The 26226-nt window shown below is 42.0% G+C and overlaps 2 protein-coding genes across 3 annotated transcripts in view; both read right to left on the bottom strand.

The window, feature by feature from the left end:
* Positions 1 to 3915, bottom strand: part of alkbh3 (alkB homolog 3, alpha-ketoglutarate dependent dioxygenase) — a 36142-nt gene extending 32227 nt beyond the window's left edge. For both annotated transcript variants that reach the window (XM_030425339.1, XM_030425338.1), the window contains exons 1-6: positions 3777 to 3915; positions 2785 to 2873; positions 2404 to 2513; positions 2265 to 2299; positions 2114 to 2161; positions 818 to 921 (exon numbers count right to left, since the gene is read on the bottom strand). In XM_030425339.1, the coding sequence (XP_030281199.1) occupies positions 818 to 921; positions 2114 to 2161; positions 2265 to 2299; positions 2404 to 2513; positions 2785 to 2863 (376 nt within the window). In that variant the 5' untranslated portion in view covers positions 2864 to 2873; positions 3777 to 3915. The remainder of the gene's footprint in view (positions 1 to 817; positions 922 to 2113; positions 2162 to 2264; positions 2300 to 2403; positions 2514 to 2784; positions 2874 to 3776) is intronic.
* A 1036-nt stretch (positions 3916 to 4951) lies between these two features.
* On the bottom strand, positions 4952 to 25581 carry hsd17b12a (hydroxysteroid (17-beta) dehydrogenase 12a). The gene is made up of 11 exons (XM_030426701.1): positions 25244 to 25581; positions 13735 to 13781; positions 12404 to 12479; positions 10641 to 10748; positions 9497 to 9561; positions 9273 to 9317; positions 8786 to 8820; positions 7851 to 7932; positions 7638 to 7703; positions 7054 to 7203; positions 4952 to 6395 (listed from the first exon to the last, which is right to left on the bottom strand). Exons 1-11 carry the CDS (start codon positions 25419 to 25421, stop codon positions 6255 to 6257), a joined length of 993 nt encoding a protein of 330 aa, XP_030282561.1. The 5' UTR covers positions 25422 to 25581; the 3' UTR covers positions 4952 to 6254.
* Between the last annotated feature and the right edge of the window lie 645 nt (positions 25582 to 26226).

The following is a 26226-nucleotide window of genomic DNA, read 5'->3' on the forward strand; positions in this document are numbered from 1 at the left end:
AAGGAGAGACATGCTGCCGTCTTGCAGTCTTCTCAAGACAAACTGTACTTAGTTCAACGAAAAAATGAGGCATGTTAATGAAACGGTTACCTTTCACTTTATCTGAACATATTAAGTTGTTAAAATAGCAATTTTATAGAAAGTTCAATGCCGCACTGTGATGAAATTAAGACTGATATGTAGGCCTTTCGTGAAAACTACTTTTGCTGGATGATATATTGACAACTTGTGTTAATTATATTATTTTCATTTTAGGACTATTTTATTCCACTGACAAAATTATAATATAATCACACAATAATGGTTGTACAGCATTTCAGGAGCAATGAACTTTTCGAAAGTGCTATTTGTAAGAAAAGTTTAACTTTGAGTCCAATTTCCAATTTGTCAAAAGCTGCACTTTGGGATGGCAGCCAACCCATCCTACATCCCAGAGCAACGTTGTTTAACGAGTTGGGAGCGACACTCAAAAATCTAATTTTCCTACAAATAGCTCCTTGAATTCCTAAGAATATTCAGACCTTGTAATTGTAATGTGACACTGTTCAAATAAGGATAACGATAAACAAAATGTACTCTGTTAACAAAAGTTGCATGTAAACACAACAAGCATCACCAAGGTCAGCCTATATGTATATTGACATGTCCATAAGATAAGATGTATACAGTTAGACAATAACGGTGTTATTGTGACAGATGTACGGACATGTACTCAACAGCAAATCAGCTGCAGTTCGAATAGGCCTTTCACCCTTCAATTAACATCATACGCTCACATTTCACCCATTTCACAATTCTCCAGCCCCCTGGTACCCACCCTGTCTGAAGTTGGTTTTCTGGGACCAGGGAAGCTCTGCTAACAGCTTACTGAACATCCAGTCAGCCTCTTCTGGGGGAAGAAACCCTGGCAGCAGCTGCAGTCTAGACAAAATGGAAAGACAAAGCACACACACACACATATACATATGCAGACTTAGTAAAGTAAGGTGGATAGATACAATGTTTAGCTTATATATTTACGGTTTGTACAGGATAGTCTAAATTGGAACACTGTAGGAGCCTGGAGGGCATAAATCAAAATCCTTGGTTCGAGTATGGACATGGATCTTTTCCTGTCACCTTTATACTACTGACACTCTGAAAAGGTATTGATTCTCCAAAAACAACAATAAGTACAGATAGTAAAGAATTCATAGGAAGTGGCTTGCAAACAAATAACCAGCCAGAACACGTTGGCAATTGGCTGTCATAAGGGTAGGTTTATGCTCAATCAGAACAGGTTTGTCAGACGTGTTTACCAACCATGTCAGAGATCAAAGGTGTTTGTTAAAAAGAATTTGCCACCATTAAACGGAGAGGGAAAATATAAGCATAACAGAGCACATCTTCAGACACTTTCTCCTGGAAGACAAATATTGTTGCACTCAGTCACCTAAATATAAATATAAAAAGAGAGCTAGGTAAAAGAAGCTCAACCCATCCAACAAGTGGTTCTGAAGAAGCTTTCTGGCCCCTTTCAGTGTCCTTCGATGCTTAAATGTTGCACACGATCTAAGATTAGTGGTGGGATTGATCTCAAAATGTAACGCCGACTTAAAAAGTATACTAAAAATCTCCTTTTCATTACTGCTGCAAATAAAGACTAGCAAAAGAGCAATGTGCCTATTTCGGTTCCATGATTAAGTTCCACAAAACTGTAACTGAAATGTTTTTTTCCCGACTGAGTTCTCTTTCTTGGTTATCTGTAATGTCTGTTTCTCTAGGTATTTTAGTCTTGACAACAAGTTAATGGAATATTTACAGCACATGTTACCATATATTCAGTGTCTATTAAAAACACGTCTCACTTTCATGTGTCCTCATGGGTATCATATGTGGGGTATGATGTATGACTTTCACTAAGACATTCGCTGGAAGCCTTATAAAAGCTATACATACCCTATTGCTTGTGGGATGACTGACATCTAGTGGAATTCAAACTCAATCACAGATTTGTCATCTTAACTAAAAGCACTGGTTTGGTATAATCACATCACTGTTTAATCTCCTCATTTCCATTTTTATCTATAATTCCCACAGAATGAGGATTCTCTCTCAGTCACTCTGTACTCACCTGGAGACTCCTGATGGCCCGTGACTGATCTCATAATCACCTGCAAGTCTGTCCAGAGCAAAGTAATGAGTGTTAGCCAACAGATGTGTAGTATACAACCAAATCATGAGCTAAAACACCATGAGATGAGAAACAGAAATGTGTGACTTACTCGATCACCTTCTCTGGCGGAACATCTCTAACTGCCTGCAATGAAGACAGGACGAACACAGAGAGGGTAAGACTTCTTAAAGAACAAATGAATTAGCCCAGTGGTCAAAGATGACTTATTTCTTATGTTTATCGTCTACCTTGGTTGGCTGGTTAAACTCAAAAGTTGTAGTAGTTTTCTGTGGTCCACATCCCCAGGCAGCAGGGGGCTGACTGCCACTTTTAGGCTGATGGTTATTTGGGACAGCACCTGGTGATAAACACAAATTTAAAAATGATTTCTCTATATCAGACAAGGTAACAAAACTAACAAAATATATTTCTAAGTGTGGTATTTTCAGTGAGAAACAAACAAAATGTTTACATCAGAATCAGGGGCTGTAAATAAATAAACATTTAGATAATGGTCTCATTTAGCTAGGAACTGGCAGATAGGCAAGTCACATGAGACTAAAAAACAAACAAACAAACAAACAAACAAACAGACAAAAGTCTAAAGTGAATATTGACTTGAAAATTACCTGTTGATGGTCCTGAGTGTTTTGGCACTTGTTTGGCCCAGGAGCCCTGGACTCTGGCACGCTGACGCTTATCTGACATCACATCAAAACTGCAAAGAGTAAGAAGAAATAATGATGCATAATGAAATAATGAAAAAAGCCTGCAACATGCAAAAGGTAATGCTGTACTGTATTGAATCTAAGACAGATATGTAAGGCTGCCATGATAACTACTTCAGATGGATGATATATTTCCCAAGAAGTAATTTTGTTAATGATATCATTGTTATTTAAAGGCTAGCACAGAAAATATGTGAGTCTCTCCTTTGTCACAATACTGACAACCCACACATTTTTTATCCACCTTTTGAAGTATTTCATTTAATTTCTTGAAAAGGACCAAACCAAAAGCATGTGTAGAGTTGGCACATGTCTGTCCTCCCTCCCTAGGCCAGTAGAGTTATCAGTGACAAGGAATGTGGCATAGAACATTGAGGGAAATCATCATGCAAATAATGTTTCATGTCACTTTGTACTATGTGCCCTTTACTATTTGGTGGTAATTCTTTAGTTTTGTAGTCCTTTGTGATGGTATGTTCTATGCTATTGATTTAAAGTATGATATCTCGGCTTTTATACATCTTTTATATGATGGTGATTGATGACAATGATGTTGTTGATGATATGATGTTGATTTCATTTATGCTGTAATCTACTGAGTGTTAATTAATTTGCATTCATTCTTTCTTCCCTCCTTTTTTCACATCAGCCTGCTCAAGACCTGCTGATGAAATGAGGCTTTTTAGCTAACATTACTCAGCGATATAATTTCTGAAGCCATACGTCCAATTTCAGTTAGTTATCAACAAACGTTGGTTATGTAGCCGAGTCGCTCCTATGCTGGTTAAGTTAGCTAAACCTACATCAATTTACCTTAAAGAACATTTTGTAAAGTAAAACATTCAAACAAAACCGGGCCGTCTGATGTTGAACTAAATCTTCAAACGACTTACCAAACTAGGCTGCTGAAACTTGACACTTCAGCTTGAAAAAAAGAGACAAGTCCACATTAGCTTGAACGTCTGCGTTCTGACAGCCTTGAACGATGTGTTACAATAAAACAAATCCTACCCGGAACTGACATGTGAAAAGGTTCCACCCCGCACTCTTTCGCTCAAAGCAGTGTTTTAAAAAGTATCCAAAAGTCATTCTTGAGTATAAATCAAGGTATGGGGTTAAGATATTACCTGAAAGTCACCTACACAGATAGCGCTTGAGGAAAAGTCGATTAATTGTAGCCCACATAAAGTATGTAGCATGTAAGTAGTCTTTGGGAAGACATTTTAATCAGAAGAGAAAGATCATCATTGACTTATTTTTATGCCTAAACAAACCAAATCAACGCTCTTCCTTTTCATGACTGAAACAAACTGACCTTAAAGGACAACAGAGTTTCATGCCGTTTTTCTTTGTTTATATCTGGCGGACCCTGCCACATTTCTAGCTTCAAACAGTGTTCTGGGACCTTGTAATAATACCTTTATAATATTAATTTCAAAAGTAAATATGAGTTAGTTTTACTGCCTCAATATTGTAAATAGTACAATTCTAAGTTTGAATTTCTTCTCCAAAAATAAATAATGCCCCTCTAAGGTCAATTTAAGTTAAAAAGCACAATGTTTGCCTGTAAAATGTAGTATCACTGTAAAAATGTTGTACAAGTATAAATTAGCAGAAAATAGAAACTCAAGTTCAAGTACCTAAGAATTGTACTTGGTACAGTAATTCTGTAAATATCACGATCAGGTTAGAACAATATTTAAGTAGCCTTTCTTTCTGCATTAGGACTACTTATTCTGAGTACTCAGTACCTGTGTACTGATTACCGATATTCATTTTGCATCTTCTTTAGATGGAAATTATTTTGTGTAATCCACTGCGGCTGTCAGCTGTTTTTCTTTTTGCACATTAAACTTTTTCAATCAAATTATAAAGATCGACTATGGAATATATTACATTATAGATCAAACAACCCAAGAGTACCCAAGTACCAAACTGTCTTCATTAGGACTAGCTTGACTAGCAACAATATGCAACACCAAAAGTAACCCCATCAGTATAATAGGCCTTTATACAGTCCAGCATATAGTGTAATGGCATAACTCTCTGAAAAAAGTACACAATAACATCAATTTACTGTATTTACTGAGCTTTTAAGAAACCGTATAAAACATGTTTACAGCAAAATAAATGTAAACAGTGCATTTTACATGTAGAATTTCCATTTTTAATTTCCAAGCATATTAAAAGACTTTACAGAGAAAAAGCATTCACAAGGCAGTTTAGTTGAGGCACAGGTCAGACCACGTGGCATGGGTAATTCAACTGTGCACAAACTGCGTAAAGAGAAAAAGTTCTCCTGTTTTGCAGCAAACATTTGGTACAATGAAACAGTCTGTCAGTAAATGTGAAAGCACCGCTAATCATGTATAAAAAACAAAAAAAACAAACAAACTCCATTGCTGTGAAATCCTTTAAAAAAAACACATTGGATTTGCAAAGGGCAGAGGTTTTCTTTGCCTATGAAACGTTTACATTTTTGCTAACAGACAAAGCAACTGTGTTGTTCACATGGACATTGTACTGGTTGATTTACATCCTTTCTCAATACATGTTTAACCACCCATTACCTGCTCAGTGAGTCTGACCATTTCCAGCATTCATGTCAATAGAAAGGCACTTGTGTTTAATGCAACAAGTGAATGAAAACTACAAAAAAAAAAAAAAAAAAAAAAAAATACAAAAAGAAAAAAAATAACAATAACTTTGGTTTAGAATAACTGATACACTGGTGCAACAACAACAACCCACCACAAAGTATCATTTTAAATGTACAGTAAACGCGTTATATAAGGGGAAAAAGAAGGAGCCAACGCATGATGATAACTGTTCACTAATGCAACTAAATTGACATGACCGGAAGCAGAAACTGCCATTGTTAAAATGGCTCAAGTGATTGAAAAAAGGACTTTAAGTTTGGCAAAGGTCCGACTTTGGCTCATGTGTTCTTTGGAATATAAAATAAATAATTATACAAATATATAAAAAAAGATGCCCACCACCGTTATCCACTGCTTACAACAGCAGGGTTAACAAATTACCTTTTTTTTTTTTGGCTATATATATTATTTCCACCATCAGTGTCTGTAACAAAAAGTATCAATGTTCTTTGCCAAGAGCAGCATTTCTTTACCTTTTCAGCTCATGCCTTCTTTGACCATTTCTCTCCAGACAAAATCACATCAGGGCAAGGTTGCCATTTTCAACTGGTCACACATGCTTTGATGCGCACCTTTACTGAAGGCACAACAGTGAAATCTCAGACAACCCTGGAGGATCAGCTGCATAGATACAAACAAACACTCCCCTTTCCTCAAATGCTGCACCTGGTCAGAACAGAATGGCTGCCTGAAGATTCATCAGTAGTACTTCTATTCTGTCTTCAAACTTTTTCCATTCCTCTGCTCTCGCAGCTTCCTCCTGCGCAGGTATCCGGTACGCTGCAGACGGTTCATTCTGGCTCCGAAGAAGTTGACAAGGTAGCTTGGCACCAGCTTGGTGGTCAGCCAACCCTGTGAGGAAAGAAACACAAAAAATGAGGTGCAGGGATTAACAATCGGTTACAACTATATCTTTCAAGTAAGGCTGGGCCACATGGCTTTGAAAATTATGATACTGTTAGGCGATATTGCAATACACAATATACATCTTGATATTCTGAAATATCCTCAAAAGGCACTTCATAATATCTAGGATGAATTGCAAAATCTTGATATTGTTGGACCAAATTCCTCGATGTTGAGATGATATTGTAATTGGCTGTTGGTACGTCACAAAATTTCAACACAGTCAGATTTTTGATTAATAATCAACAGTAATGGGGAGATAATGACTATAAGGGTAAAGCCACGTATTTAAACAAGTAGAACAGTCTGAAATATTCAGAAAATCATTTTACTGTAGCCTTTTCAAACCAGGAACAGACAACACTTTCAAGCCTTAATCTTTAAAAAATACAATGTATCATAGAGTCATGTTTAAGCATACTTTCCGCAAATTGTTTGATTAAGAGAAATGACAGCCTGACTATAAACTGAATTTGTGTTGCGGCTGAATAAACAGCCACATACTTCAGTCTTAAGTCTAACCATTCTATAACTACGAGCAACATCGAACTGTACGTCATGTATTTTTTGACAAGTTAAACATTTGAGGTTATCTGCTTCTTACCATGACGGCATGTGGGAAATATCCATTGGTCTGGGTCTGCAGACCCACAGTCTTGAGTTCAGCAGCCACATAGCGCTCAGGGGTGGGCTTGTCCAGGGTGGGCTTCCTGATACGAGTCATCTTAGTGGCCACAAAGAAGGGCAGCACGCTCTGAATGAAGACACAGGGAAAATGTGAGATTCGTTTATACAGCTAAAATAGAGTTTGAATAAAAACAACATGTGTCCTCCTCTCCGTGTGACCAATGGCACTTTAAGATGCATTCAGCAATCAGTTGAAAATACCCACTGAAGGTTTGCTGAGGTAAAACTGTTGTACACACTGCAAACCACAAGGTGGCAGTTGAGTGACTACTACAGAGAGTGCTAAAAACAGAACAAACAGGCTTTGTGTGGAACAACATATTTTCAAAAATGCCTCTGCAGTAAAAATGCATACATCAGTGGCAACATTCATGTTGGTGCATTTATTCCATTGCCCTTCGGGCAGGATTGGCTGAGAGCAACAAGTTGAATCGGAGCAATAAAAGTCCCATGTATGGTGGAGAAGAGGAACTAATCCCATCAGATGAGCCCCAAACTCACCTGAATGATGATGCCCCGACGCTTGTACTCCTCCTGCAGGCCACGAGAGAAGAAATCCACAAAGGCCTGTGCACAAAACAGAATGAAAAATCTTCATTCATTCTTTATTTCTGTTATCACAACCCAAATGGTTGGCTTGATGAAACAAACAGATAATGATCAATATTATGAAACAATTCAGCTCAAGAGAGAATTCTTGCTGGTGACACATACCTTTGAGGAAGAATAGACTGTAAGCAGGGGGACAGGGTACATGCCACTGGCAGAGGAGATGTTGAGGATGACACCTTTGGACCTGGAAGCAGAAAAAGGTAGATTCAGGATAAGAACTTTGAAAACTCTATGCTGTCATCTGTCAATCTACAACAGTCACATTTCTTTAAAAAAAATAAATACAATTCCAGGACTCAAACTATCATATTTTGATGATGTGGAACAGGCCAAAATTACACAGAAGACTTTTATTTGGTATTTTGTCAAAGTCAAGTAAGCCTTCTGAAATCCTCAATTTCAACTGTGCTGCCATAACACAATCTTGACATTACAGGGCTCTCCTCAAGATGTGAAGCACTGATCCCAGAAAAATGCAACACATTTATTCTTTTCATAAGTGTTCTTATTTTTCCCATCAAATCAACAAACTTTCAATGATTTTCCAGGCCAGTGGGAACCCTGTGTCTATACACATTCAGCATACTGACAAATACACAAAGTGATGTTCCACACACACTGAAACAGTGTGGTAGTGGCCGTGTGTGTTGCCATGGCAGCCTGTTGCTGCAGTGATGTAGTGGAGCGACGCTCCAGCCTCACACGGCACCAAATGTGCCTGCTCTGCGATTGGCCAGCAGGAGTCACATGGGAACTCAGCAGCCAATGGGGTCGGAAGAGCACTTTCTGTGAATTGAAAGCTTGTCAGCATTGCGAACAAAGGAGGAGAGGAAAGAGAGATGCAGTGATGGAAAGGGCTTGGTGAGGATTTCTTGTCCCCTTTCCCGATAAAAATAGTCGCCTTTGGAAAACAAAAAAAAGGTCTAACTCCGAGGTAGAGATTACTTGTGCAGCTCTGTGCCACAATCCCTCATTCAGAACACTGATATTTGACTGCAGTCATGTCGCAAAACATGGAAGCCTATCCTTTAACTCACCTCTCAGACATTCTGGGCAGCACCAGGCGGGTCATCTATAAAGGAAACATGAACATCAGTTAACTACTGCTGTCACTCAAAAACAATGATGGTCCCCTTAAAAGCTGAAACAAGGGGATCTGAAAAGAAGGGAAAGAGTTTATTAAAAAAAAAAACAAAAAAAAATAAGACGACTAAGAGGGGGAGAGAGAGACAGGCAGAGACCGACAGAGAGAGAGAGAGAGAAAGTTGCGTAGGTGGCGAGTACAGACAGCGTTGGTGTAGTCCACCGTTGCTTTGGGAACAACTGAGAGACTGCAGGTACCATGGTAGAAACAGCAGAAGAGGAGAATGAAAAAGACGGAGTAGGAGAAGAAAAGGGGGAAAAGTGAAGAGAAAAGTACAGATCGACTTTAATTAAACAATCGGGGAGACATGGGTGCTGAAGGTATAGGAGATATTTTAGCATGTGAAGAGTGAAAAGTCAGTCGAGAAAGAGACAATTTACCTGGCACACTGAGGTTATGTTGACGTTGATCATATTTGTGATGAACTGCAACAGAGAAGGCACCAGTCAGCTTCAACTTTCATGTATACTTCTATATGTTTCAAGAACAGACATATCACCAAAAAGAGTTGATAAGTACAGTTATTTCAATAAAAATAATCATTAATACCCTAGTATGACACAAAGAAAAGGAGAGTTCACTGTTATTTTAGACTGTAACTCACGTTGTCCAGATCAGGAATGTGGAGGAAGTACTCAGGATAGGGGTAGGACACACCAACATTGTTAACTGTTGAAAGAAAGAGAAAAATAGCAGTCATTCTATTGTTTTCACAAAATAACCTGGTGCTGGAGAAATCAAACTAGCCTAAACTTTTACCACAAGGTGGCAGCAAAAGCAAACAAAATAAAACCCGGCCTTCATTCCACACTAGACACAGCCACACCTTACAACCAGTGGAGCACAAGTGGTATCGTAAAAAAGGACAAAGAGTTCCTTAAATGTTTAGCTAAAAAGCACAGTGAGTTTAAAACATCTAAGATCACAAAAGCTGCTGAAATTCAAATGCAACTTTATACGTATAACATGAGTCGCGATATTCGTGTCATAATGTCTCAACAGCTCGAACTTAAGAGGAATTCTTTAAAAAGAAACCCATGACTCAGGAAGTTGAAGGTAGAAAAACATTCTTTTCAAGCTCAAAAGAGGATTCATCCTTTGTGTTCTGGAAATACGTCTTCACCCCTGCACCATCACGATAACGCAACCAGACCTTCAACTCCAGCCAACATTGTGCACATTGACAAATTCTTTTCCACTACAAAAGGAGTCATTCAAGTTTCTAAGTTAAAGGAGTATAAAACAGATCAAACCAGTCTGCTGTCAATGTGGAAATGTAAAAAGGTGTGACCTCCTGAATCTTAAGTGTTGTGTGATTTAATCAACATGTGGCATGGCTGTATATACAGTGAAATCCAGAAGGGAGGTTTGCCCAAAGTCAAACAAAGACCAAACCGTCTGTGCAAGGTTTTGTACACCCTTCAAGCACATAATTATGTCTAATTGTTCATGACACAGTTTCACCTTCTGCTGCAAACACAATGCACCTCTTGCTGCCTAATTACACATGGCAGGTGAATGTCAAATGTTTATCACCAAGTGGTGAAAGGTTTGTCCTGAAAGATAGGTCGTCATCTCTGTGTTTATGTCTGCTACACAACTGGTGCTTGGAGTGCCTCAACTGCACTGAACACAAGACAAAACCAACAGCTTGGTTTAGATAAGTCAACGTGCAAATGGTGCCTGCAACTCATTACTAGACAGAGTAGAAGGATGAATGTACACAGTCCTGAAAAATCAGCTCTTACCAAGAACACCAATCTCCAAACCAGCCAGCCCCGCCTCGATCTTTGGGTAGATGTCTGACCTGCCATAGTCAACTGCAATGGTCCTGGTCTCCACTTTAAACTGGTCCTCTGTGAAGGAAGAAACAAGTGTCTATTAATCATAAGCTATAGTGAAGCAAAAGGATACATGTTTAAGATCATTTCGCTCATACTGTGTGTTCATTGTGTCAAAAGTTAGAGGGCATAACATGGCCTAACAGCACAGCAAACCCCAGTTTCCAAACCCTGGGCCAATTCAAATGAAAGGAACATGAAATTAGTCACTGTCAGACATGAACTGAAGAGGGCACTGCGTACCAACAAACTGGCTGAGTCCATCTTCTACCCCCCCACCACCCCCGCCCTCCCTCCCTCCCTCCCTCCCTCATCATATTTGACACGCCTGCTGCAATTAGAATTTATTGTCCAAAGACTCGTTTAGCTGATAGGTGGCGGAGGGAGTTATAAGAGGAAAATTCCTGGGATGTGCCACTGTCAGTGTATATTCAGAGTTGAGACCAAATTTGAAAAAAAAAAAAAAAATGACAGAGTTGGGGGGGGGGGGGGGGCAGTTGGACCTGACAGGGATGTGAGCAAAAAGAGAATTAAGGGTTGGAGCCTCCCTGAAATCTATATCCAGTTCAGGTTATTTTTAGACATCACAGCATCACCATGTCTAAGAAAATTAGGAAATCAAGCTCAGGAAATGGTGGCAAGGAAGCAGAAATATGAAGGCAGAGGTTGCCAAATTGGAGAAATAATTTGGGGTTGCCAGGTAGATGCGATTAGTGCTTTCATGAGAGAAGAGAAGCATTTACGACAATGAAATTATAGGCGGGACAGGGTGGGTTGCTCGGTTACATGCTATAAGGAAGGCAGTTTTGTCAGACTAATCGTGAGGGAGGAGTGCCAGAGTTTGGCACGCCGCACCCTGCTCGTGACTACCCATCAGCCCCCTCTGTGGACTTGAAGCACGACAGGGGAAATTGCGCTGCGAGAGACGTCAGAGACAGATGGAAAGAGAGCGAGTCAGGGATAGGGCACCATTTGAACGGGGGGGGAGGGGGGGGGGGGGCACTCACCATTCAGACTCTGTTAAAATTTGGACACGGGCCAGCAAAGAGAAAGAAAAAAGTTCCCCTTTCATGCAGATGCTCATTGTCTTTTTGTTGTATACGTCTGTGTAGACTTAAATTAGATGTTTGCTAGAAACAGACCAGCCTTTTCCTCAGGTTGGTCCATGAGTTTCTCTAAATCAGGCCAGGTACTGAATCTTACTTTCTTCATACCGACAGTGAGAACCTAAAACACAGACTGCTTTGTTGGCTGCATGTCTCCAATTCAGCAGCACTCACACAGAATAAAAGCATGAGTTAGCAGGAAGCAAAAGAGTGTGAAAACAGGATTCAGAGAGTCTCTTGAGAACAGATGGTTGCACTTTGTACAAACATCTAAAATGAGCTTATGTCAACTTGTATTTTGCCCTCAATACAGATGCATTGATTATTTTCCCGTTCTTCTTGTTAAACTATTCTCCAAATCCTTAGGTCGAGTACATGGCCCATTCGCGAGGCCTGGGAAACCCTGTAGCTGATGGGGTGGGAGGTTGCACATCGCTGCCTGCCCATACACACTTCCTCATCAGCCCACTCACTGTGTGCTCAAGCCCGAACAGGTTTCCATGATGTTGTGGGAAAACACACACATACACACACACACACAAACACACTCTTGTACACACTTACCAAGTGATCTGGCCACGTCATCCAGCTTGTCCTGGGAGCGACTGATCAACATCATGGCAAATCCTCGACGTGCCAGCTAGAAAAGGAAATGCCAGTTAGTAAGAGATGCACAAACAGCGATAGGAGACAGACATTTTTAGCTTTAGTGCCCAGAAATATGTAGTTTATGATACTATTGTGATGAAACAGGAGAAAAGGATCCAACTGGAACACAAATTCTCTAAAGTGTAGGTGTAAAGTTTAGATCTCAAATTTCAGTGGGTCTGCTTTAATGTCAAGGGAGAGCAATGCAAACATATCTTCTAAAATAAGACTACACTTACGTATTCATCACTTTTTAAATTGGCAATACGTGAGTGGATTGTAGCCACTCACGTATTGAGTGGCTACAATCTTCCCTCTCTCTCAGTTGTCTATACAATCCTTTGGAAGATCTGTTTCATTTGTTTAATGCTGCTGGATTGTGAAGGACAATAGTCCAAAAGGATGTGATTTTATGCATGTTTGACTTCCTCTTCTCAGTGCCTTCCTCCGCTCTGCTAACATAAAGTGCAATACTGGTTAACGTTAGTTGAGAAATGGATACCGGCAACTTAAACTAAAGACCAGCTTCCGTCACAACGCAGAAGCTCCACAGAGCCCCTTCAGATGGAGGGTTGGAGAGCAGGCAATACTTGAGAACTACTTTTCTTATTTAGGAAATTCTGATCAAATCAGAATCAGATTATCCTCAGGTTTCGACCCATTCTGACTGGTTACTTCCCCTGAAGTTCAGCCAGGTTGTTCTTTGTCTATGTGGCCATGCTCCTGTGCAGTGAGCAAATCTGCTTGTGCATCTCAAATTAGTCAAAGTGATGCAGTTTAGATCACAAAGGCCGTTTTAGTTTTATTGAGGCAGCAATCATGCATAAATATTAACATGCCCAAGAACCCTGCAGTTTAATACACTTGGTAAAATGGCAGCCTACCGTTACATGAAAAGCATCTAGCCCCACTGTAGCAACAGTATGAGTCAAAGGCCCTACATGACTATATAATAATACAGCCAGCACACCCAAACACCGAACCCAATGGGCCGAACACGTGGCAGGGTAGTCCCTATTCAACGTGTGCTTGTTGCATCCGAATGAGCCCTTGTTGAGCAGCCTGGACTGAAGTGTGCGCATGTATGTGTGTGTGAGGACTCTCTTTCACGTTAATAGGCCTGTAAGAGCTCTCCCCTACCGCGGCCTATGAGTGAACACTGTATGTATGTGTGCGAGTGTGTGTATGCATGAGTCACAGCTTTTTCCGTGAAAGAAATGAAATAAATAAGGGTCCAGGAGCCTCACCTCCTCCGCATAGGATTTCCCGATTCCATCTGTGGCTCCCGTCACAACTGGAAAGAGACAGAAAGAGGAAAAAAAGGTTAGTATGGGTACTCTTCACAACACTATCACACTATCTAACTGTCTGTTCTACTAATGAGGGAGCCGATGTTCTTAAAAAGTTGCCAAAAGAGGACCAACAATGGTTCATTTTCGGTGAGATTGAAACCAGTTTCACTTTGCATTTTAGATGTAGGTAAAAGTTACTCATTGACTCTGCGACTCATTACTCTGGAACATCCCTCCTCACCATTTCTATTATCTTTGCATCTGAAAGCTGCGCACGAAAACACGCACACACAGATATGGCCCCTCTTTGTTCAGAAGCTTACAACACACCTTGTCAGGTTTGACCGCTTTCAACTTGTCATAATATGTGTTCAGAGCTCCAACATAGAGTTTAGCTCGTTGCTCTTGCAGGTGATGGATGGGACAGTAATGAAGGCTTTCATGGCACACCTCACAGTACTATTCACCTGTAATTCAAGAAAGCCTCTCTCGAAGCTTTGCATGACAGGGTGTCTGTCCTCAAAAGCGAGTGTACGATTGGATTTGGGAGCTCAGATGCATACAAGACAACCAGAGAGTATAGATAGAAGTGAATCTCAAAAGATTACACTACAAAGACAAAATAGGGGATGGAAATTGTATCGAGGCAGAGATAAGATGGTATAGATTGCATCAGAACAAAGATGGAAGTCTGAGGAGTGCTGGATTCAGAAAGCCCTCGAGAGCAGCTCCTGTGATTCATTCCGATTTAAGATCTTGCTTTGGGCTTTTTTTGCACGAGAAGACAGCTTTTGAAAAGGTTAAATGAAGTGTGTTATGTGTGATATAGACAAAGGTGGAGGAAGGAGAATGGTGGAAAACCAGAGAGGACAAGACGAGTTTGGTAAAAGCCGTGCAAAAGATGGTAAAGTGGCCGCAGCACGGGGAGACGGAGACAGAGAGAGGAGCTGATGTTCTTCTTGTGTTCAGAGTTCTCCTCACCTTGTCAAGCAAGCAGGGCTATTTTTAAACCTTCACTGCCCATCAACCCCAGCTCCTTCTTGACTGACGGAGGATGGGGGGGGGGGGGGGGGGGGGGGGGGGGGGAAGAGAAGGGATGGATGGAGGGAGGAAGGGCAGAAAAAAACAGACAAAGAAAGGGTGGTGGCGGTGGTTTGGGAGGGATTGGGGGTACTCACAAATATACACGCATAGTTGTGCATCATGAATATATTATTAGCAAGGCTTGATGAAAGATTAATAGAGGTAGAGGACATTCTCTGGCTAAGAGCTGGAGAGCAGCAAAAAGAGACAAGATGAGAGAGGGGATGCAGAGAGGAGGGAGCGATGACGAACATGGAGCAGGAGAAAGGAGGAGGGTGAGTGGGGTAGGGAGGGTGGGGGGGATGGAGGGGATGTGGAGGGATCCTAGGGGCGGCTAAAAATAGAACTGGAGCGAAGCAAGAGAACGAATGAGTGTAGGAGAAAGAGACAGAATAGAGATGGCGGTGGAGAGGAGGAGGGGGGAGAGAAGAACAAGTGAGTGAATGAGAAAAGAGGAGTGAGAGCGAGTAGCACAAAGTCAAAAGTGAAAAAGCGAGCAGAATCCCTGGTTATTTTTAAACCTCCCCCGCGTTAAGAATGAAAAGCTCCGTGGCAGAAAAGCCTCAATGGGCACGGGCTGTACCAAATCAGGCTCTCGGTGCAGATGCAGGTGGGGGCAAACAGAGGCAGGGAGAGGCTACAGTCGCTGCAAAGTAAAATGGCTGAGGGGGGAAAAGACGACAACAACCACCTCAACTTAAAATGAGCTTTATCAAGTACAACCTGGCGAGGTGAATACGGTTTATTTGTATCATGAGATTAAAAAAAAAAAAAAAAAAAGAATAAAAAATAAAATAAAAACAGACAATATTACATATCATAGCTGACAGGTGAAAACCTCATATTTCCAAAAATGCCTGTAAACTGTAAAAATATTTTCTGGTGACAAGTTTTGAGTGTATCTAATAATGAACACAAAGGAGAGGAGTATGAAACACGACTCGGGTTACAACAATACAGCTTTATGACACAAACTAATCCTACAGTACCTTCGAGGAAGAAGTGACAGGCCACGTCAGCTGTGACAGAGGCATAGAAAGAACGGCATAAGAGGCGCAGTGCACCGTCCACATTCCTGTCACATGGGACAATTAATATGCTCCACAGAAAGCTGCATCTAATGAATTTGCATGACTGAGTTTCAGGTGCAGACGATTGCACCTGGTGAAAGAATGTGCTATGCACTAAAATGCACGTACGGCATCACTGTTCGAACTTTCACCCTAACAGGAGTGTGTGCAAGAATGCAAGAAGGGCTTCAACTGCAGGTGCAGCATGACATTGTGAACTTGGACATGGCCATGAGAACATTTGGTACCCGTTAGACTGTGCATGTGTATAGATTTTAAAATGTCGTACATTTTAAGAATGCTAAAAGTAGTTTCAATCTTGTGTCGTCACTACTCACAGCTTTTGAGCCCCATTTTTCTCATTAACCAGCGGAACTTTACCCTAAAAAAGGTTCAGGGGCTCGACTAGCTCATCACCAAACAACAATAACAACCCTTTCTATAAGCCAAGTTTTCCAAATTTCAAGTGGGAAACCTGCGGTCTGCAGATTTGTCCTTTGTGAGTCTTTATGTTCATTAGCAAAATATAATCAAAAGAACATTCTAATTTCAAGTCAAGTCAAAAAAAGTCATGTCACACATGAGAAAGTCACTAATACACACTCAGTTTCACTAATGTACACTTGGTAATGATGATAATTTTCTTTTTTTTAAATATAGATCTTTTTTTTATTCATACTTTCTTTTAAAGTTCGGGACAGGGGTCACTCACTAGCCTTAGGCAAAACTCCTTTACGCAACCAATCTGTATCATGTTGTTGTCACTTGTTTGGCGTTTCTTGCAATGTCTAATACCAACTACAACTAATACATCAAATGAAACCTAAATTATTCTGGCAGGGCCAAAGTGCATCTGAAATCACAAAAATTGTGTAATACAAGAATTAGCTTGACAATTGGCCAATTTCTGAAAAATTTCAGCCCACTATTTAATGCAGATGTTTTAACAGTTTTAATAAAATAGCCTAACTACTTCTGCAGGAGTGGGACAAATACATTTAAAACTGACATATGTAAAGGGGAGTTTAGGTGGTTGGAAAAGGGAGAGACAGTTTAAAAATACTTCAGAGAAAAGCAAACAGCTGGCTAAAACAAAAAGGGGAGATGGGGTAACAGGACATCACATCTCAAAAAATATTGTTATCACCACATACTTCTTTAAGGAGCCTCTACTTTGAATTGTGATTTTCCACTGTGCATTTGTCCACCGACCCTCCCGGCTCCCCTTGCCCAATGCCCCCTCCCCACAACCTCCAAATCCTCGTGCCGGTCTTATGAATGACTACACTCCTCCCACTCATTATATAATATTACCATTTTCTCAATAAACGTTGTCTAGGGAGTGAGTGAGACTGAAGTGTGTGTGTGTGTGTTTAGGTGCATAACAGGGGGGCTAGTACAGTGGGATTAGGACACAGAGTTCCTCCTGAGTCTTAAGATGTTTCTTGTTTTGCTTTTGAGTTGCCATCAGCCATCGTTACTGCAACGAATACAAGAACAAAGAAAATATTCTGGGACCAAGTAACTACTAATAATTTAGGGATTTATGGGAAAGAAAGACAGCAAGTTATTTTCAGCAATAACAGCAGAAGGCCAGTTGTTTCACCCTTCAGTGATCGCCCCACTCTGGACTCTGCAGAAATAACAGAAAATATGAGACCCCTATTCAACACTTCCACGGATGTACAAGCAGGACACAATGTCCAAAAATACCATTGTTCAGTTAAGTCACAAACACACACCCCAGTGCTCCCAGCAGGAATTAATTCCCCTCACGTGAGCAACGCATTACATCTGTGACACACACAGATGTAATGTAACAAAAAAGGGTCTACGCAAGCAAGCACGTGACTGACAGCAGCGGCACTGACGCTCAGAGAAGACGCACACTCTGACAACAAAAGGGTGAATGTGTGTTGATGGGGCAACCACATATTAGAGTGATGTGTGCAATGAAAAAAAAAGAAAATGGAGATCTGGGAGAGGCCAAGGAAGAGTGGATCCATGAATGTATGCATGTGTGTCTTGGCAGAGAGGATGTGTGCACTGCTGCCTCGCATTCATTCCCAGCATCACCGCTCTGAACCCAGTTTCCCCCATTCCAACGCCTCTGAGAAAACTGGTCCACCATGCTGGCTCTGAAGAGCCCTGACGGGGGCGCATTTGCACTGCAGCTCTGCTGTGCTTAATGCTGCACATCACGTCCAGAGGTATTGACATCCCCCAGCCTTTTCTGTCTCCCTCCCTCCCTCCTCAGCAGTGGAGCAGCCCCTGCCGCTGCCTGCTCACTATTCCGAGGGTCTAAAAAAAGCAGCAGGAGGAGTAAAAATAGCAGCGCGCCTGCACTGCCTCGTCTGGGAGCTGCCTGCCTGCCTGCCGCAGCACCTGAATACCAACAAGATCCCCCACCACCATCACCACGACGACCAGGCTGCTGCTGCATCCTCAGCCCTCCACCTAAAACCCTGATGATAACATGAGCACTACAGGCTGGGAAAAAAACCACAGAACATCAGATCTGATGAGCAGTGGAAAAAGAACAGGGAGATCACAAAGCAAGAATCTTTGATTTAGAATAACTGCATGAGAAGACGCATGTGAGGGGATGAGCGGCTTGTGTAAAAAAAAAAAAAAGACAAAAGAAAAAGCTGAAATCTTTGTGAATATAGAGATTCAGATTTATAAGGTGTGCCGATTAGTCAAACAAGCTGATCTAGTGTGTTTGTAGTGAAAGCTGGCATGGTTTTGATTATCAGTTACCCGCAGGGTGAGTTTTTTTTTTGAAGATTCAACTTCCAAAGAGAGCGAGACAGAACTAAAATGAGCTCAAAAACTCCCCCCTCTCAACCCCCCCCACAACCACCAAATCCCCAATTAAGATTCTCAGTGAGGAGAGACTGCGGTCCTTGTATGCCCTGCTCTCGTTACGTACTGTTATGTAATCTGTCGCACCCCAAACTCGCCTATCAACGAGCAGCCCCTCCTACCTCAGAGGAAGAAAAAAAAGGGAAAATAATAAAATAAAAACGGAGGGAGAGAGGGATGCAGCAGAAGATCCAAAGACACCCCCACCCTCACCCAAACACACACATCCCATTCTCCATCCGCCCACCTTCCACATTCAAACACACACACGCTGCTTTAAATAGCAGGGGAGGAAAGTCACATGGGTAATATAAAAGTCGATAAAAATAAAGCTTGATCGGGCCGGGGGAGAGGGAGAAATGAGGGGAGGGAGGGTGAGACAGAAAAAGAGAACATGTACTTCTGAGCTGCCCAAGATAGAAGTAGCATCTAAATTTGGGTACAGAGCCAACATTAAAAAGAAAAAAATAAACAAAAAACTATACAGCCACACGCCTTGTTTAAAAATCAATAGTTTTCTTCACCACAACTTCTTGGAACGAGACAAGGTGATTTTTGAGCAGGAAACAAACTTTGACATTTGATCATACGCTGTTAAAAAGGACAGACTGTTCTCTGAGGAGCGTTTGGTTTCAAACCAAGCCTCCAGCGGGTGATTTCACTTTATTAGTTTGTCCTCTCTGACTGAAGGAGTGTTAATCAGTGAAATCACCTGCTGGAGTGTTTGGGTGCGAACGCCTGCATGCACTCAGCAGCCAATGACTGAATCTTATAACATTCATTCATTCTCTGTGTGGAGTGACAGTGGATTTAATTCAAGTAAATGTATTCTTATTGTAACATAACTCTGAAGACTGTTATCCAGTTTATCAGGTTGATGAATACCTAATACCTTTTTTCCAATCAAAATCAAAACCCAGGTGCTTCTCACACACACCAACTCTCTCCTGTAATACCTGAGGTCATCCAAGCTCTTTACAGGTGAAGGGTGGTGGCTGTTGATTTATATATTAGTGGTTAGGCAATAACATCAATCAGAACAGGTCGTCAATCAGATGCATTCTTCTGCTCCGGTTTGCCCCAGAAACAGTGACGCCAAACACTTCAGAATACACTTCAACAGATACTCCAACAACTGAACCAACTGCCTCTCTGGCATGTTCGACCGCAACTAATGTTCGAAGGTGTCGCTTCACACAAGGCAGTAAAACAACAGACTCCAAATATGCTGGTGGTCCAGTATAGTGTGTTTAGAGAGCTCGACTGCTCAGGTACTCCATTGTTGTACTTTATGTCCTCCCGAAGGCCTCACAATGTCTGTGTGTTAGACTTGGTTAACTCAGAATGTCCAGCTTAAGAGGACAACATGGGCAAATTACATGTATTCTGTGAGGTGCTGGTGTTCACCTAGGAATATTTTGCATCAAAGGGGCAAATTCTTGTTGGCTCTGTCTAAACGGTACCCATGCCAATAACAGTTTTCACCAACACTCGTGTTACCTGAGGCATTCCAGCTTCTTTGTCAATGCAATGACTTCAAATTATCAATAGCTTAGTCTGTAAATGATAAGGCGATTATTGGCTCAATAAAAAGGTAACCTGCAAGTTTTAACTAACCATTTAACTAAGAATTTGTTAGAAGAAGATATAAAAACAATTAAATGGTGTCAATCGCAAATTACTTAGTGCAGAAACTGTCAATGTTGTAATGTTCAGAGAACAATGTACAATAATTTTATAAAAATACCATAAATACAAGCTAAATGTTAATGTTTTTGAAGTTACAGCATTCCAAGTTAATGTTTTGTGTTTTCCGTCAAGTCAACAAAATTTCTTTTGTGCATACTGAAACATGAGATCGGTAATTTATAACAAAAATACAAACTTAAAGGGGGATAAATTCAGTTGTGATAGAATACGAGAAAGTTTTGGAAGAGAGAAAGGCAACTGATGAGAGAATGTGAGAAAAAAGAAAGTGCAAAAGAGAACAACATGCTCAGAGGAAGATGGTACTGAAGCCAGAGTGCAAGATACAGACAAACAGATACACACACTGGCTGGATGGGGAGTTGGGTGAGATGGCGTGAGGGAGGGGGGAGGGATTGAGAAGAGCTTGAAATAAGGGAGATGCAGAGGATTTTTTTTTCCTTCCCTCTCTCCCTCCTTCCCTTTTTTACCCAGCATCCCTGGCTCTGGCACGTGTCACAGAGCGTGTTCATCGCATGAACAGCAGTGTTCTCGCTCTCTCTCTCTCTCTCTGTCTCTGTGTCTCTCTCTCCGCCCACACGCACACACACACTCTCACTCATACAAAGCACTAGGGGGAAGCACATTCACAAGGATGAAGATGCGGAGACCCTGCCTCAGTTGAAACACACACACACACACACACACACACCGATAAATTTCATTCACATATGTGCATTTTCCTTACCATGAATGAAGCCTAATTCCTATTCATAAAAAACACTAAGTTGTTCTCTCACAATAATTAACGTCCTGTAACTTGGCTCGTGTTGACAAACTTGCATGCCTCAAATGTTTATTCCTTAGAACAAATCAAACTAAGCTAAATTCTTGCGTAAGCGCTGACCCAAGTCTTTGTCACTCCAGTGCTGTACTGATGAATGGCTGCATACTTCTTATATAATCGGACCATTTTCTCAATAAACTGTAATGTCAAAAAGGGAGGAGGGGGGCACTTCTAAGGCGCACGTCACATCACTACCCCCCACCCTTGCAAAAAGCTCCCTTTGGTCTAATTTACTTCCCTATAATGGAGTTTCACTCACACGCATCAGAGCAGACAGTGGCTCCCTTATATAATATGGGATGCTAGGGGCTAAGAGTGGAGAGAACAGAGAGGAGAAAACCAGGCACTGCTACACATTAGAGCAAGCAGCTGCTCCACCGGAAAAATAAAAGCAGAAATATTGAACACTGCATTACAAAAAAAAAAAAAAAACATTACAAAAGAAAGTCATTAAAGATAACTCAAAGATCAAACATTTTCCTCAAAGGTAGACCTATGCACATTGCTAAAAAAAAAAAAAAAGGAATCTCCCTTTTTTCTGATGCACATATTTGTCAAAATGTACTAAAATATTAAAGAGTAAATGTCTTGGCAAATCAAAGTATGTTGTGTTCTAGAGAACTGCCATTTCGTCGTTCAAGGTTTTTTTTTTTTTTAAAAGAAAAGACTCAGCTGCAGACATGGATTGAGCTGACAGGAGATTGGGAGGGTGTGTGTGTGTGTGTGTGTGTGTGTGCACAGTGCAGTAGAGAGGCTGGGGAAGCCGCCTTAAACCTTGCTGCAGTGCTTCTGTTCTGCCACTAGGAGTCCCACACACTAAGGGGAAGACCAGTTACTGGCAGAGAGGAACTCCACAGAAATCCCTGCTCTGCACTGCATGTGAGAGCTGCAGAGCTTCAGCAGAGATGTGCAGTGATACCAAGACAGACTACTTAAAAACATCTTTTTTTTTTAAAAAAAAAGGGGACAAATGGAAGGGATTAACTCTGATCTAATCTTCTGTTTATGGTTTCCTGGAAAACTTGAACTCAACCGCATGCACTCTGTCATATCTGTCTGACAAGGAAATGCCAGTTGTCCCAGTAGTTGCAATAGCACTCATGTGGATTGTATAACGCACATGTTTAAAGCTTGAGCCAGGTCACCAGACATTTTTCTTGAAAGCACAAGATAAGATCTTACTTAATGATCCCCAAAGGAGAAATTCAAGTAGTAAGTGGAAATAAGAGCCAAATTAGGATAGTTAAAGATAAATGTACATAAAAAATGAAATAGGCAACTACAATAGTTATAAGAGTAAAGTATCTATACTGAACAATTGAATACGTTCTGTGCAGTAAATGGCAAGTTAAAGTGACAAGTGATGATAAAAAGTGAAATGGTGTGATTGGTAGAAGCAAGTTATGCAAGCAGCAGGGTACAGTATACCAATTTAACAGGGTTGAGTATGAAATAGTACAATATGATATGAGGTATAATACAAGAACATGAGTTCTCTCTGAGTGACATAAAATGTGGTTGATTTAATGTTACATACTTCAACACATAAAGCCAAATTAAATCAAGAATTAAGTTTAAATACACGACTGGTGACTAATTAGAGAGACCAGCTACAGCACATATTAAAATGAGGTATTCAAAATTAAATGTTTAATGTATGGCTCAATTCCGAGGATAAATCACACGAAGAAGCATTCTCTACAAGGGCAAATTTCAAATGTTTTCCAACACAAACACTTTATATTAGTCAATATGAGCTTAAAGTTTGTGTTAAACCCTCAGCTACCTTATTATTCACTGTACAGCTCATAAGAAAGAATGGATTCAGGGGAGCTGTGACAGGAAATAATGACTGAAAAGCCTACAAAGTCTCATTCAGGTTCTGTGGAGCAGCTACAAACTACAACTCGACAAGACGAATAAAAACTCAATGCTTATTGTGCATTAAAATGCAGAACAATACCAGGTCTGTTCAATGGTTTGAGGAGGTTTGACTTGTTGCAACAGGTGCCTCGATGTCCTGAAAGGTGGAGTCTCACCGATGCAGTGTGTGCAAGAGAAAAATCACACCACTGCCTAACCTGGACGGACCAGCACATCTGGTACAACCAGCTGAGGGGGACACCTCACCCACCCCCTCCCCCTCCCCCCCCTCCCTCTACTTGTTCACTCGCTGTGGCACCAACCGTTGTGACTGGAAGAAAAAGGCACACCAAACTTGTCAAACTGGTAGCTGTTAACTGGTTTCAGGGAGTGGCGTGCAAGGTCACGTCAAGAAAGTGCACAGAAGTGTAAAAGGGGACCGGTGTGGAAAAGTTGAGCAATAGTGTTCAGCAAGATCAGTGATGTAAGAATCCTTCCTGAAATCTTCCTTTGAATAAATTCCTACAGCATCACTGTGAAAGTATAAAAGGTTGTTTACTGCACCAAAACTGGGCACAAGCCTGAGGAAAGAATTTTCTCAGTACAAATAAGGCAGGAAGCAAACCTCAACACAAGATACTGGGGGTTTTGGGGGTGGAATGAAAGAGGAAGAGGAGGAAGGGAGGGCTTGAGGAGGAGGGGGGGGGGGGTTTCACAATTTCTATATGACCAATGGATGACGAAGTGATGAACAAGCGCATGACTCATCGCTGTGCACCGGTATTCCTCCGCATATTCCAGCAGAATCACACACACACAAAAATGCACATTAGTCATTCCTAAAGCCACCCTACCTTTGCGTCATGCGTCTCATCCCCTCTTATGGCGCAAAGGGGCATCAATTAAAAACACCCCATTCATAAAAATAAAAAAACACGACAATATGGAGGCAAAGTGCGTCACGGTGCGGATTAAAAAAAAACAAAAAAACAACAACAAGCATTCAGATCATCCGGGTCGCCTGGTTTTGGGGTGTGAGGGGGGAGATTATCCACCTATCCCGACGAGAAGGGGAGCGCTCGGGAAAATTGCGCAGCAAGAGGCTCCAGACGCAGCAGTCCTCTCCAAATGGGAGACTGGAGAAGTGGGTCAAGCCATGGCAGGGCGATTCCTGGGAGACTGGTCTATACCAGAACCACAATACACAAAGATCTGCCCGAAAGCTCGCTTCTATCTGGTCAAGCACAGTGACGGGAGTGCATTATAGAGCCGAATCCAATTAAAGACGTTTTCATCTCATGTGGAAATATTTAGGGCAAACGGACAAGATGTGACAAGCAGTGATGGGGACCGACCAAACAAGCAGCTACATGATGACAAAACACCGCCTAAACGTGTCAGAACCCAAAGTGGGGTCAAAGACTATTAACGAGTGAGAAAATGTTGCACAAAAGTACCACAACGTGACACATCAAGACCTGTGAAAATGATCTAGATGTAGGTCACGTTTTAATTGGGCATATGGGTTTGTCCTACATCATGCGGATGGGCTAATGTGGTTCAGTAGTGCGCTGGCTGAGAGCTCACCCACATAAAACAGCTCTCTGAAAAGTGCGCATAGCCTGCGCAATTTGGCTCCTGGCTCACCAATGTGGGGCATCCCCCCTACCTACCTACCTCCCTCCCTCCCCACCTATCGCTCCAAATGTGGGTGAAAACGCTGACTGGAGCCCCTGGCAGCAGCAGCACACGGAGCAGGAAGAAAAAAACAATTGAGCTAATAAGGACCATTATCTTGCCAGTCAATCAGCTGCTTACCTGCGCTTGTTACGCAACACCAACCTCCCCTTGAATTAAGCCACACACACACACACACACACACACACACACAAAGAAAGACATAAACGCAGCTCTTCATTGTGCCAAAGTGAAGTTTGAGCTCAATAACCCAATTCTGGTGTTTGCACGTCGAGTCCACCTGCCTGCTCCTGTGCTGCCCTCTTCGTGACCGTGATGTAGGTGGCGTGAAAATTGATGTGACCCAACTCACCTGCCCATTTGCCCAGCTTCGGAGTGAGCAGCTGCCCGTTCCCCAAGACCCAGATCCTAAAGCCTGAGAGCAGCCTGTAGAGCAGCCACAGCACCAGGGAGGCCACAGTGAACGCACCGACCCAGAAGAGAGGCGTCTCGGCCCTGCGGAGCGTCTCCTCCACGTTCATCCAGTTCATGGCAGCGGCTCTCGGTGACTCGGCGTGTGTGAGAGTGTGTGTGTGGAGACCTCAATTTTAGGCAATGTGCTCTAATTTCCAAGCCACAACGTGAGAGAGAGTCCCTTTATAAGGAGGTTGTAGCATCACACACACTCCCCCAACTCCCCCAACACTTGTCTAGCCTGATTTAAAGCGCGCCGCCCACCTCCTACTCCGCGCCGCCCTCCTCTGCTGCGCACTGGCTACAGCGGCTGTCTCTCGGCTGATGCGCCCTTCCAGTTGGTGCATTTGCATGTCAATCAACTCCAGAGCTTCCCCCATTCATTCGATTTTCTGTATGAAGCAGGGTGGGTCAAAGGGAGACCGGGATGAGCAGCAATTGGGCGAACATTACGGCAGCTCCCATCCGGAGCCTATCATTGGCTCTCGCCGGAGCAGGTTTGTCGGTTTCAGTCATGATTATGAAACCCTCCAAACCCACGCTTTCTGAAAAAACTGCCCACACCACTTTATGAATGAAAGGATGCTCTCATTGGCGAAAAATGTGCGCGTCCTCCCGCCCCTTGGAGAGCGTTTGGAGACAGTTCATTGGCTGAGGCTCTCCCGGTCTGTGAGGTCAGCCTGCTCCCACCTAGACATGACTCACTCTTCTATTTTAGGTATTCAGTCTGCATCATACTGCTGATAACCGCGCAAAGAACGTGGAAGCAGGTGCAACGAGACATCTCGTCGCACAGATTCACCCATGTTGCGCCGGGAAAGTCTTCCGCGCCCAATTCTTGCCCGTACAGGCTCACCTAAAGGTAAAAACTACAATCCCCAG

This window comes from Sparus aurata, chromosome 8, assembly GCF_900880675.1.
Source record: "Sparus aurata chromosome 8, fSpaAur1.1, whole genome shotgun sequence".
In the NCBI taxonomy this organism is placed as follows: Eukaryota; Metazoa; Chordata; class Actinopteri; order Spariformes; family Sparidae; genus Sparus; species Sparus aurata.